Source organism: Aythya fuligula, chromosome 18, assembly GCF_009819795.1.
Source record: "Aythya fuligula isolate bAytFul2 chromosome 18, bAytFul2.pri, whole genome shotgun sequence".
Lineage (NCBI taxonomy): Eukaryota > Metazoa > Chordata > Aves > Anseriformes > Anatidae > Aythya > Aythya fuligula.
The window spans coordinates 11774748-11787374 of record NC_045576.1 but is presented as its reverse complement, the minus strand read 5'-3'; the positions used below and the strand labels follow the sequence as shown (position 1 = coordinate 11787374).

Sequence of the window (12627 nt, the reverse complement as noted above, 5' to 3'; positions counted from 1 at the left end):
ACTCAGAAATTCGTGGCTGGCAGCGGAGCCTCGCAGATCCAAGGCAGGAGCCAGCAGCAGAAGGCAGACAGCCACAGCAGCCCTCCAAAAAGCAAGTGTCAAAGGTGCAGGCCAAGGCAGGGAGCTGCTCCTGGCCGCGCAAGAGGCTCTTACCTGCTGCTCAAAGAGAAGGGTGTTCAGCGCCTGTCTGCACGGGAGAATCATCATGGGAAACCCCACGGCTACCGACATCATGAATCCCACGCGAATCATCTCCGTCACGAGGTTGGAAGGGAAGTTCATTAGGACGTTCCCAGCAATGGCTTCAGTGTAACTCACGTAGCCAAAGAACCCCACCTGTCCGGCAGGAGGGGAGGTGAGCAGAGGGGGTTTGACTCCAAAGCACATTCACACCCGCTCGCTACAAAGGGGGAGTCGGCGACCTCCCGGGAGCGTGCCCTCCCTAAAAAGCAGAGGCGAGTTTCTCCCCAAGCACAGGGGGCTTTTGTGGAGAGCACTGCAGTGAGGGAGAGCTGCCGTGGCCTCCGACACCAGGCAGCAACGCAGTGCCTGCTGCCAGCCCCTGTCCCACAAAGGACGGGCCGTGAGGATTTCCTGCAGCAGGCTGCCTCACGGGGGAGGCTGCTCTCAGGAATTATTAACTGCTCCCTCCACATTTTTTCCTGCTGCAACGGGCTGAAAGAAGCTCTCCTAAACTCAGGGCTGCCTTCAGGCTGTGCCCTGGCAGGCAGGCAGCAGGCTGATGCACACAGAGGAGCTGCGTCCCCACTGCCTCCACCCAAGGAAGCGTGCTGGGCTGAGAACTGGGGCTCTCCAAACGCCTCCTGCACCCTTCCCTGCACCATCTCCCAGCTCACTTTGCTTTCAGCAATCATGAAATTCTTTCAGAATCGATACAGCTACGCAGGAACCAGCCCCAGCTGCAGATAAACCATCGGCCCTGCTGCCCCTCCGCAGCACGGCTTCTGGCAAGGGAAGAGAAGGGGAAGTTTCTTACCGTAATGTAAAAGGTGGTGACCACGTTTAGGGAAGAAGCAAATATGGAGCTCATGATTTTAACAGACGGCTCATCCAAGCTATCATAGGTAGGCAAGACCTGACTGTGGAAAAGGGGCAAGTTATTTGAGGAAACTTTCTACAGAGAGAGAAAAAAAAACGAACTCGAGCACGTTCCCTGCCTCAGCCCAGCAGCAAAGACTCCCTGACACCTTCCCCCCATGGAGCACAAACACTCGCTGCTATTCCACAATTTATACTGCCAATGCCAAGAGATTTCAGAACACTCATAACTTTAAGTGTTGCAAAAATATTCCTGCTCTCCCCACCCCACCACGTGGAGCTAAACGTGTGATGTAAACATTTTGGTTCAGAAGTGTTGCAAAATGAATGACCATTTGTTCCACTGAAACACCAGTGGCACCAGGCCAGGCAGCGCACTGCGATTATTGTTCTTGGAGCTGGCTGTGCTGATAATTAAAGCAACGCCGTGTTTACAGAGTAAAAGCAGGAAGAAGGTTAGAGCATCGCACTGTCTAAAAGAAAAGTTAAACAAACAAAGCTGAATGCAGCGCCCGGCGTGTTTCAGCGCTGCTGCTGGGGCTCGGTTCATAGAAAGCTGGGAGCGCCAATTACACGGATTTGGGGTATTTACAGGCTTGGAAAGCATGTGGAATGCACTTTGTGACATCAGGTGCATATTTTAGCAACTCATTAACCTCTTGCTACTCGAATTCAAGTGGCTCCATCCTGGCTTCGCGTTACCCAAGTCGCTCTCAGGAGGAGGGGGGCGCATCCAGCCAGAGGGGAAGGGGCATCCCCAGCTCCAGTGGGCAAAAAGCCATTAACCCAGAGCGTGCGGGGCCGAGGCCAAACAGAAAAAATCCTTAACCCTTAATCCCCTAACTTCAAAGGGCTCTGCACAAAGGGAGCTGAGCAGCAGCTTGAGGAAGCGATGAGATGCAGCCACCGGCAGGGACCGAAGCTTCCCGGGGAGCCGCGTGGCTTCGGCTCCTTCCCCTCCTGGTGTGCAGCGACCTCAGCTGGGTCAGCTGCCTGCAGACGTTTGGTTTTCTTGGGCTTGGAGAAACTGCTCGGGGTCTGAAAGCGTGCTGTGGGGCCCTCCTGACCGCCAAAGCAAGAGAGGGAGCACGGAGCAGGCAGCGCGTGCTGGTGCGCCCAGGGTTTGCTTTTAAGCAGGAGAGCGCTGGAGGCAGCGAAGCATCGGGGTCTGGCCTGATGAACACATCACACGTTGTCTGTTCTAGCAGCAGCACCTCAAAGAGGGTGCGAGCAGGTATCCTCTCCTCCTGAGCGCAGGCACAAGCCAGCAGAAGCACCAAGACCTGACTCGGAGACGATGGCGTTGCCTTGGAGGGGTCGGAGCCACCGTGCTGTCCTTACCCCAGGGTCGTGGCCCCCCCAAACACAGCAACAGCTCTGCCTGCAGGGAGCTGGTGCTCAGAGGCAGCGAACCCCCCTGACCTGTGGTACTCCTGTGAATTTGGCACTCGATGGGTTCAGCGACTCGACCAAGGTGAGGCAGGGAGGCTGAGGGGAGCAGAGTGGAGCCCCGAGTCCTCGCTGTTCTCAGCCCCACAGCACATTTCCGTGCTGCACAACAGGAGAGGAGCGACCTACTTTGCAAATTCAGCCCCAACAGGATCGCTTTTAAAGAGCAAAAGGCATCAAACTCCCAAGTAAACCACCAGTTTCTCAAGGTTTATTTTTCCTTACTGGATGCTGCCTTTACGTGCTAGAGGAAAGGGATTTCTGTTTTATGTTAGAATTTTTTTTTTTTTAAAAGGTGATTCAGAAGTTACCAAAATTAAGCCTACCTAGCTGAGAATAACATGCTTATAAAGAGTGCCTGGCCTGGGGGCAGGGTATTGCCCTGATGCTTGGAAAAAACACACAGCTTTAGGTTTGGCTTGCCACGCCAGAGCTGTGATGGACTCTGTATTGAGGTACGTGCACGCTGGCCCAGAGCAGAGGATTTCCCTGTTCCCAGCTCCCAGCAAAACCGTGCTGGGTACCGTGTGGCTACCACGAGAAAAAAAAAAGGGAATTGAAAATTTCTAAGATGTTAACAAGGTAAAGCTGTAGAAGAATACAGCTCCCTTCGCCAGTTGTAATGGAGACATTAAACAGCAAGACTGGAGCGTGCTCGGGTAGGAACCAAGCTGCCAAGAGAGCCGATAAATGGAAAATGATGATTTGGATCTTGCGTGTGGGTGTAAACACAGCAGTCTGAACAAATTTTATCTGTCACATTCATTTACTGCTGGCATGCTACCCATTTGCTAGAGCTACAGGGGGGAAAGCCCAACTCTGCCAGCCTTCCAAATGAGGATGGTCTTTTCCGTGTCCACATTTGGATTTACACCTCTATTTAAAGTCTGTTTCTATTCTGGCCAAGCACGTACTGCTCACTTGCCATTCTGGTGCCGAAGGTAATGCTGTTAGAAGCACGGAAATAGCCTGCTCTGCCATCAGGGCCTCCCGTGAGCCAGAGGAAACCCTCGCTGCAAGCAGGTAGCTGGAAACATGCAGACAGCCATCCCGAGTCAGGGACTGCGATCTGCTGGGTGTTCTCAAAGGTTCGGGGGAGCAGGGAGCAGCCACAAGCACACGCTGCCCCGCACGGGGCCCTGCAGCCATCAGGAGCCACGCAGCCCTGCTGCCTTCCCTGGTACTAAGCCATTCCCTCCAAGAAACGGGGGAAATTCCCCACTTATGGGGCTGCACCAGAAGCAACGTGCATTGCACCGCGGGTCTGTTTGGCCCAAATGATTTCACGTTGCCCACGCACAGTAACTCCCCCGTGAAATCCAACTCCCTCCCCCACCTAGGGAACAAAAGGGGCACGTCTGAACGAGGCGCCGTACTTCAGCGGGCTGGAAAATATTTTTGATTCGAAGAAAAAAGGAAACCAGATGGCATCTATCCCTCACAACCCCCCCTGCCCTCACAAAGACGTCTCGCACGCCCCAGCTGCCAGAAGGGAAGGGCAGGTACTTACGACTGGCAGGCAAACGACATGCCGAAGATGGGGATGCAGCGGAAGATGCCCTCCCAGCGAGTGTAGCTGACTCGCTGCAGCCACTGCCCGCTGAAGAGGCCGTGCTTGAAGGACGACAGCACGATCTGCAGCCGAGAGAAGGAAAAAAGGGGTTAAGATCCAGCCCCAGACTGACAGAAAACGCCAGTGCTGGGGTAAAAGGCAGCACGTGGCAGCTCACGGAGAACAGCTCGCGCTGCCGACCACAGCCTGAGCTCTGAGAGACAAATTCCCCAGCCCCCCCCACCCCTCCCACCCACTTTAATAACACTCACGACAGCCTCACTGGCCCCTTGCCACCACGGATCCTGGGTGTATTTTACAAGATGTATGGCATTCCCCCCTGTTCGATGCCATCAGACATCACAGCACGCACCAGGGTGGAACAATTTCCACTGACACATCTAACTGTGAGAGTTATTGTTCCCAGAATGTCTTTTGCGCTTTTTTTAAAACAGTTTTTTACGTCCAAACGAGAAGCAGCATTTGCCTCGGAGATCCTGTTCAACAGAGAACGACAAAAGTTCCTTGAAAAGGACCCCACCTGCCCACTGCTACTCCAGCACCACTTAACACCACCGGTTTACTGAAGACAAGGATAAATTTCAAGAAAAAAAGGGGAGTGAGGCACCCGGTTGAGGCCAGGGGAGCTCTTTGGCCATTGACAGGGAAGCTGGCAGGCATTGGGTTGCACAGGAAACAGAAGGTAAATATGTCTGAATGCCTGTTTATAATATCGCCTGAATGGGGGTTTTCTAATCCCCAGAGATTACGTTTTAGGGCAGCCAAGTCTCATGAAATGTTGTGGTTTTCTTAAAGGCACAGCTTCTGGAACACAGTAGTTTTGTAAAACACTCATTTACAGTTTCCAGGCTCGTTACAGAGGCAAACTCAGAAGTGTGACACAGCCCGACCTACTAAAAAAAACATTGAGTACAAGAAATCTGCACTGCTTCCTATTTCTTTCGTTTCAGCTCTTCCAGGACTGAAATTTGGGGCAGATCAGGCTGGGGCTCCAAGATCAAGCTGCACGAGCATCCACGGAGCACAAACTGAAGTCATTATAAGGTACATAAAGTCCCCACCTCTCAGTGAATGGTGCTGTGTAACAAAGCTTGGCCAAGCCAAACACAGCGAGCTTTGGATCACCCTCCACTTACTCTACTTGATCTAAATGGTCAAGAATCCATTTATCTCAGTAAAGGAGAATGCTTCGAGAAAAATCCGTGAACAAATAAACGCCCTTGTACCGGGGCTGAGAGTTTTGCAGCTTTCCCTGCACAAGAAACAGAAGTGGCGGCGAACAAAGTCTCAACCCTCAGCTGCAAAAAGCCTGAAGGACGCGCGGTTGTGAACGGGAATCGTCCTCCCACGACACGCTGCAAGCGCTGAGGTTTCAAGGCAAAGCACTAACATTTGATAAAAGCCCTCCTGCTTCCAGGCGCTTTTCCCCCCACGTCTCCCATCCTCCGATTTAAACTTCGGAGCCCTAAATTACGAGATACCAACAGGGGAATGAACCACAAATCCTCTCGGCCGCTGTAATCCGGTGTTTGTGAGCGCGCAGACCTGCTGGCCAGCTCCTGCTCACTGTGCTCCTGCCCTCATGAGCCTGAGTGATGCAGCCCGGTCGTTACACCAGGCACTCTCAGCACTCTTTATCAGGAAGGACACGTTAAACTTGAGCCCTGCACCTGCAGGCTGTCCCAGCAGGGCTCGAGCAGGAACATCTGCAGTAACCCCCTGGGAAAACGGCGTTCCCAGCCCCGATACCCACCACGAACATGAACACGGTGTAGAAGATGAGCGCCATGGCGCTGAAGGACTGGATGGAGGCCATCATGTTCCTCTGCAGGCTCAGGGGAAGCACGATGCACAAGGAGACGGCGAAGAGCAGGACTATGCGGAAGCTGCCCGACACCTGGAAAGGGACCAGCAGGGAGAACTGAAGCACGCTTGAAATACCTCGGGGGAGCAGCAAAGCAACTCCTGCCCGTGATTCTGCAGGGATTTAAAGATCTGCTGCTGCCATTCCCACAGCCAGCTCTGCGAGGAGCTCACGCAGTCACTGGGTGACACTGTTGCTCTACGCCGCGCGCGACAGGTCCACCCCGAAGTGGAAATGTGGGGAGGGGGGAGCTTTAAATGCTAATCCAGCGCCAGCCAGCTGAGCATTTTCGTGCAATTAAATCAAATCCGAACTTACTCGGGAACCAGGAGATTGAAGTCTTGAAAATTCTGATCCAGAAAATTAATCAAAACCTCGCATTGGTATTTATTATAGCAGAACACTCTGAAACGCTCGGAAATATTTAATACCTCATTTGGCTGCAGCCACGATGCATCTTTTTAACTTCGCAGTCCCTTAATCAGAGCTTAGCAGCAGCAGGCGGAGCAGATAACGGCCCCGCCAAAGCCCCCTCCACAGCCCCTCTCTGCTCCCCAGCACGGCCTGACGCTGCCTCCGGGGGCTGCTGCAGCCTCCAGCACCAACACCGGGGCTGCCACGGGGCAGATTGCATCCCCGAGGAGGCAGGTGCTCCGTGGCTTTGGCCACTAAAACACCGAGGGAAAAGGGCAAAAATTCCTCTTTAACCAGGGGGCTGCAAAGGGGTGAGTTCAGAACTGGCTGGCACTGCCTGGGAGGGGCGAGAATTAGGGCAGGAGTTATTTCCTTCACGAATCTGCTTCAGAATTAATAGGGAGCAATATTAAAAGGATTCATTTTGTCGGCCGTGCCTCACTGGAGGTGCTGCACATCTGTCTGTTCGGCATACGTCTGAGCTCCCAGGACCTCACAGAGCAAAAGAATCGGGCTTGATGATCTTAAGAGGGTTTCTCCAACCTATATGATTCTAAGGAAATTCTGCTCACAAGGTTTGCTGTTACAGCCTGCCAGGAGATGACCCCACAGCAGCCCATGGCCTGCCGCCTGCACGGGAGAGGCAGCGCAGCGAGGATTGATTTACCTGGAATCCGAGCAGCCGAGCAAAGAAGTTGGAGCCCAAGTCACCAATGACAACATAGAAAGCAATGCAAGTTCCCAACATCAGCCCGATCATGCTGCAAAACAAGAGGACAGAGGTTAGGAGGCTGAAGCAGGAGCCCTGGAGCGCAGCTGCGGCACAGGGGAGGTCTCAGGGGCCTCTCTCTGCGCCCAACCACGACAGCCACAGGTGGCTCAAAATCCTCACACACTCTCCCAGGAAGCTTCCAGGGGATTTACAAGGAAACAGCAAACAGAGAACCTTTAAAATGCCTTCAAATCCATGCAGCCAGCTGCTCGCTTGTCTTCAGTGGGGAAGCAGCCCCAGCGCGCCTTGCTCTGAAGCACGTCCACGCCCCAACTCAACCCAACTTTCTGGCAGGTCACGATGGAGATGACCCCCAAATTTTGCAGAACCCACCCCAAAAACATGTTTGGCAACCAGCAGCGAAGCAGGTTCTCCATCCACAGGGACACAGGGAGCTCTGTGCTCACTCTCAGAGCCACATGAGCAATGTGTGCATCAGGGGGAGCCCTGCGGCTGGAGGAGCTGAGGCAGCACCACGCCTTACCCTTGGGTTTGTGAGGGGGAGGCCACCCCCAGCGAAATAAACCCAACTGCATCCACCAGATAACATCCCCGGGGAAATTACAGCAGCTGCCTGCATGGACCAGCAACATTTGAGAAAGATTCTGTGTATTTTTGGTGCTCTGCAGCAGGGATCAGAGAAAGAGAGGGCACCAGAGCCTGGCCAGAGCGCAGGATGCCTCCACCAGGGAATCTCTTCTGGAAAAGGCAGCGTGGTAACAACATCCCATCGCCTGCCGAGGCTGCTGAACAACCTGCGAGGGATTTTCTGCTGCAAGGGATTGTCTGGGGTCAATTTTTTGTCAGGGTCGTCTGAGGAACAGGACCACGAGCCCTGGGGACAGGACTTCCACCGCAGGGCACCTCCCAGTGCCTGGGGCCCTGCGGGGCAAGGCAGCACCGAGGGGAGGAGCGGGAAGCTCCGGGAAGCCAGAGGGCAGATCCGAGGTCCTGACCTCTCCTGCGAGCTCACGGCAGCCTTGGCAGGGATCTCACCCCTGGAAAACAGCCACGAGCGACCTGCCCACGGTTTCCCAGCGCGCAGCAGAGCCGGGGAGGAGCTCACGAGCTCAGAAGCAGGCACAAAGCGCTGAGGATGAAGCACACCGGCTGTGCTCGGGCACCTCGCTCACTTTCGTGTTCAAGTTCTAGCTGCCAAGGAGGCCTGGTGGGAGCAGGGGAGGCAGCAGCACGGGAAACGAGCACAGCAAGGCCACAGGAGTGTTCCTCATGAAAGCCGAGCTGTTCGAGCTTTGAGGGCAGGTTACCTTGTTTCCACCAACATTTTTCCTGCTTTTCCATAGGCGTGAAATGCTGGTGTAAGAGGGAAAAAAAAAAAAAAGTTGCAGTTAATGCAGGGAAAGCCCAGAACATGGCACACATCAGTCAGAAATTCAGTAATAACAGTGGCAGAGGGCAGCAACCCGCCAGGGCTGGGTTTTGGGGCCGGTTTCCCTTGCCCACCCTCCCATTTTCCTTTTCAGCCACTCCCTCCGCAAACTGAGAACCACATCAGACGGGTAATAGGGACGAGGGGAAGACAGACAGCAGGTTATTTTTCCTTTTTTTTTTTTTTTTTTTTCTTCTTCCCCATTCTATTTTTAAAAAAAAAGGAGCGCGAAGCAGCAGCCACACATGGCAACCATTAAAGGCAAGTCGGCGCGGCGGGGGGAACGCGCACGTCGAAGATGCTGCGTGGCGAGAAGCGACCGCGGTGCGGAATCGCAACCAAGCTCCCCCCGTTTTATTTTTATCTTCCCACTCGAAGCGAGCCGCCTGACGCTGCTGGATGGGAGAGCTGATCCGCTGCCCAGAACGTCCAACCCCACGCCCAGAACCCCCGGCACTCGCAGCCCACACCAAAGGGCTGCTGCCAACGCTTGGCTCCCCCTCCCGCGCTGGGGCTGGAGCGGAGAACGGTCGCTACTCTTCAAACCATTGTTTTTTTTCGTCAAAAAGAAAAAGCCCAGAAACCACCGCACGTATTTTTAGATCTCGCTGGGCAGAGTGGGAATTGAGGCCTCCAGTTCCAAGCAGGGACCGTGCTGCCCGCCCGTGTCACTGCAGAAACCCAGCACGAAACCCCCCCAAGGTTCCCCTTTGCCCCCCCCCCGAGGTGCAGAGCGGCTCCCCAGCGCCCGCCAGAGAGCAAATTTATTCCCTCCTGGAAGCTCCCCCTGTTATTTTAAATATTAACTTACAATCGACGGTTCCTTTGGACTCGGCTCGAGTTAAAAATTAAGGAGACAGCGTGTTCTCCCGCGGAACGAAAATTAAAAAAAAAAAAAAAAAAAGGCTCAGCGGGAGGGTGGCAGCAGAAAAACAAAAGCGGGCAGCACCGAAAATAGCCGGCGGCGTGAGGAGCAGCCTCCAGCTCTCATCGCCCCAGGCAGCTCGCAGAGACAGCGCCCGGCTCCACGGGGCTGGCACGAGGGAGGGGAACCCGCAGGGGGTAAAAACGTCCTCCCCGGGGGCTGCTGCAGAGGCCTGGTGCTGTGGTACTGACCCCGGGGCTCCTTTCTGACACCACGCAGCCTCGGTGCCTCCTGTTGGTGGCAACAAGCAGCCTGCCCCCTCGGCGCTCTGCCGAGAGCAGCCTTCAGAAGTTAGGTCAGATGTGGGAAAATTGGGTCCGTTATCTGCTCGGGGAGGAAGGAGACGGCGGCCACACAGCACCCCGTAAGGTCAGGCACCTTCGGGAGGGGATCTCAAGCTGGGCAGAGCCCAACCCGCTCGGTAATTAGAGAAACCCTTTTTTAATTGTGGTCACTGCACGGCGCAGCCTGCTTTTGGGCACTGCTTGCTGCAGGGAGCTGCCCGAGCTGCTTCTCCTGTCCCCAAGCAGCCCAGCCCCGCAGCCATACGGGACCAGCATCATCCCGGTACGAGCCCGGCTCTTTTGTGCCCCCCCCCAGCTCTCAGAGCACCTCCGGAAGGGCCTCGAGTGCCTCAAATTCATTTGCAAAACCTCCCCCCCCCGTCCCTCGGCGCTGCCAAAGCCTCCCCCGGCCTCAGCTGCGGATGCAGCGGGGCGCAGGCGGGCGCTGACAAAGGCTGCCTGTGTGGAGCTGCCCGGCCTCGCTGCATTAGGATGCGGCACGGGGAGCCGCTGCCTTTTCCTCCCAGCGCCCTCCCCTCCCCTGCCCGCGCCCCGTGGCACCTCTCCCAGCGCCCGGGGAGGGAGGAGAGGCTTCTTTCGGCGTGCCAGGAGGTGCCAGGAGGTGCCAGGAAGCTTGGAAGCGTCGCCAGCCTCTGTGTACCCGAGCCCCTTGGCTCTGAAAGCGCCGAGGATCCCTTTTCCCTAGGAGAGGTGACACACCAGGGCTGGCTTCACCGCAGCCGGGTGCTGCCTGAGGGCTCCTGGCTGGCTCAGTTTTCCCTCCAGGACCAGAGGCACGGCCTTGGAGGCTGCAGCAGTTTTTGCCCTGTTTAGTTTCCAGCAGATAAAGCCCGGCAGCAGCCAAGCACTTTGGGCACCGCCAGCGTGGAGGAAACCCAGCTGTCAGCACCCCGAGCCACGCAGCTCCTCAACTCCTTCCCCAGCGGCAGCGCCACCCAAAAAACTCCACCCCAAAAAAAAAACAAACACAAAAACAAGAGAAAACGATGGAAAAAACCACCTCCCCTGCGGTTTCACATGCCACCTGAGAGGGGCTGGAACCCAACCACCCCCTCCTGCCCCCCGCGGCAGGCAGAGAGGTCACAACCAGAGCCCGGGCGCTGGCGCCAGCGCAGAGGAGCCGAGGCAGGGAGCTGGCGGGCGCTGCCAACCCCCCCCCCCACGGCCCCCGCAGATGTTTCTGTTTTCCCGGCCGCCTGGAAGCTGGCAGGGTTTTCCTCCCCGGCTCCCCCCCAGCTCTGCCACAAACGCTCCCGGCGCAGAGCGGGGCGGCGGCAGCTCCGTGCCAGGACCCGATGTCCTCGGCAGCGCGCTGGGTGGGGAGGAGGAGGAGGGGGGGGGGGGGCTAAGGCCAAATAATTGGCAGCAGGCGGCTCCCAAAAACGTTTGGGTTTCATCACTCAGCGCCTGCATCCCCTCCCCTGCCCCGCAGGGTCCAAATAATTCGGTGCCCGTTAACCCCAGGAGCGGAATTAAAGCCTCCAATTCCCCTCCCAGGGGAGGGAGAGCGACGGGGGGGAACAGGGCGCGGGTTGAGCGCTGCCCCCAGAAGCCGCGGGGCGTGCCAAGAAAACTGCAAGCTGTAAATTAAGAGTTTGGGGTAAAACCGCCGCCTAAAAATAAATCGAGAAAGCCGAGAGGAAGGCCCGGAGCCCGCGGCGCTCACCCAGGCCGGGGTAGGTCCTGCGCTTGCTGAGGTTGGCCGCCTTCACCAGGAACATGCAGGACTGGTGGGTCATCCACGAGCAGAAAACCAAGAGCAGGGCGCCCAGCACGATGCCGCACTGCAAGGGAAAAATGGGGCAGAGGGGGGGAAATAAGGAGAAAATGGAAAAAAATCAGCGACCTCAGCACCCCCCGGACCCCTCAGGACCCCCCTCAGGCACCCCCAGCCCCACTCCTGCTGGCCCCGAGGGGACCCCAGCCCCAGATCCCGCAGCCCGGGTGGGTCTCAGCCTCCTCTTCGCCTCCCCCCGGGGCTCCCAGCACTGAACGGGGCCGGGGGCTCGGCGGGACACGGCCCCGCAGCTCCTCCCGGTGACCCCCCCCCAGGGCCGTGAGCGCTCCCGGTGCCCCCCCGGGCCCTACAAAGCACCGGGACCCGCTGCAGACCCCAGGGCCCAGCCTCTGCCCTTCGCACACCCCCCTCACACCACGGGCACGGCACCGGGCTGCTCGCTACGGAGGCACCGGGAGGGCGGGCACCGAGGGGGGGTCCATTACCCTCCGTTTTTTTTACCGGACGCCTCAATACAGGGCCAGCCCCCCCCCCCCCACCGACCGCATCATCCCCGGTGCAGCCCCCCCAGGGCCTCCCCCACCCCCTGCAGGCCCCCGCCCGGGGCCTCCCCCACCGGGTACCCCCCCCACCCCCCTGGTGCCGGTGCCGGTGCCGGTGCCCGTTCACCGACCTGCCGGAAGCAGAAGGGCACGGTGAGCACGCTGACCCCCACGATGCTGTTCACCACGTTCATGATCAGGCCCCAGTTGGAGCCCGGCGCCGCCGCCGCCGCCGCCATGGCCTAAACCGGTGCCCCCCCCACCCCCCCTCCCCCCACACACACACACACACCCGGTGTCCCCCGGTCCCTCCGGTAAAGGCCCGGTACCGGAGCTGCCCCCCCCGCTCCCCCCACACCCCACAGGGCCCCTCCCCGCCCCTCAGGGCCCGTCCCGGCCCGTCCCGGCCCCGCCGCCCTCCTCCTCAGCCGCCCGCCATGGCGGCAGCGCCCCCGCCCCGCCCCGCGCCGGCACCGGCCACAGCGGCACTTCCGGCTTCCGCTGCTCCGCTGGCGCTTCCGGCGACGCTCTAGCCGCCTCGGAGGACCGAGCTCGCTGCTCCTGGGAGGACTGGGGCTGAAGGGGGGCGGGGGCGA

The 12627-nt window shown here is 57.6% G+C and overlaps 1 protein-coding gene across 1 annotated transcript in view; it reads right to left on the bottom strand.

The window, feature by feature from the left end:
* Positions 1 to 12285, bottom strand: part of SLC38A10 (solute carrier family 38 member 10) — a 29175-nt gene extending 16890 nt beyond the window's left edge. The window contains exons 1-8 of the mRNA XM_032199755.1: positions 12163 to 12285; positions 11418 to 11535; positions 8400 to 8445; positions 7027 to 7120; positions 5835 to 5978; positions 4019 to 4143; positions 998 to 1100; positions 154 to 336 (exon numbers count right to left, since the gene is read on the bottom strand). Coding sequence (XP_032055646.1) covers positions 154 to 336; positions 998 to 1100; positions 4019 to 4143; positions 5835 to 5978; positions 7027 to 7120; positions 8400 to 8445; positions 11418 to 11535; positions 12163 to 12270 — 921 coding nt within the window. The 5' untranslated portion in view covers positions 12271 to 12285. The remainder of the gene's footprint in view (positions 1 to 153; positions 337 to 997; positions 1101 to 4018; positions 4144 to 5834; positions 5979 to 7026; positions 7121 to 8399; positions 8446 to 11417; positions 11536 to 12162) is intronic.
* Positions 12286 to 12627: the final 342 nt, after the last annotated feature.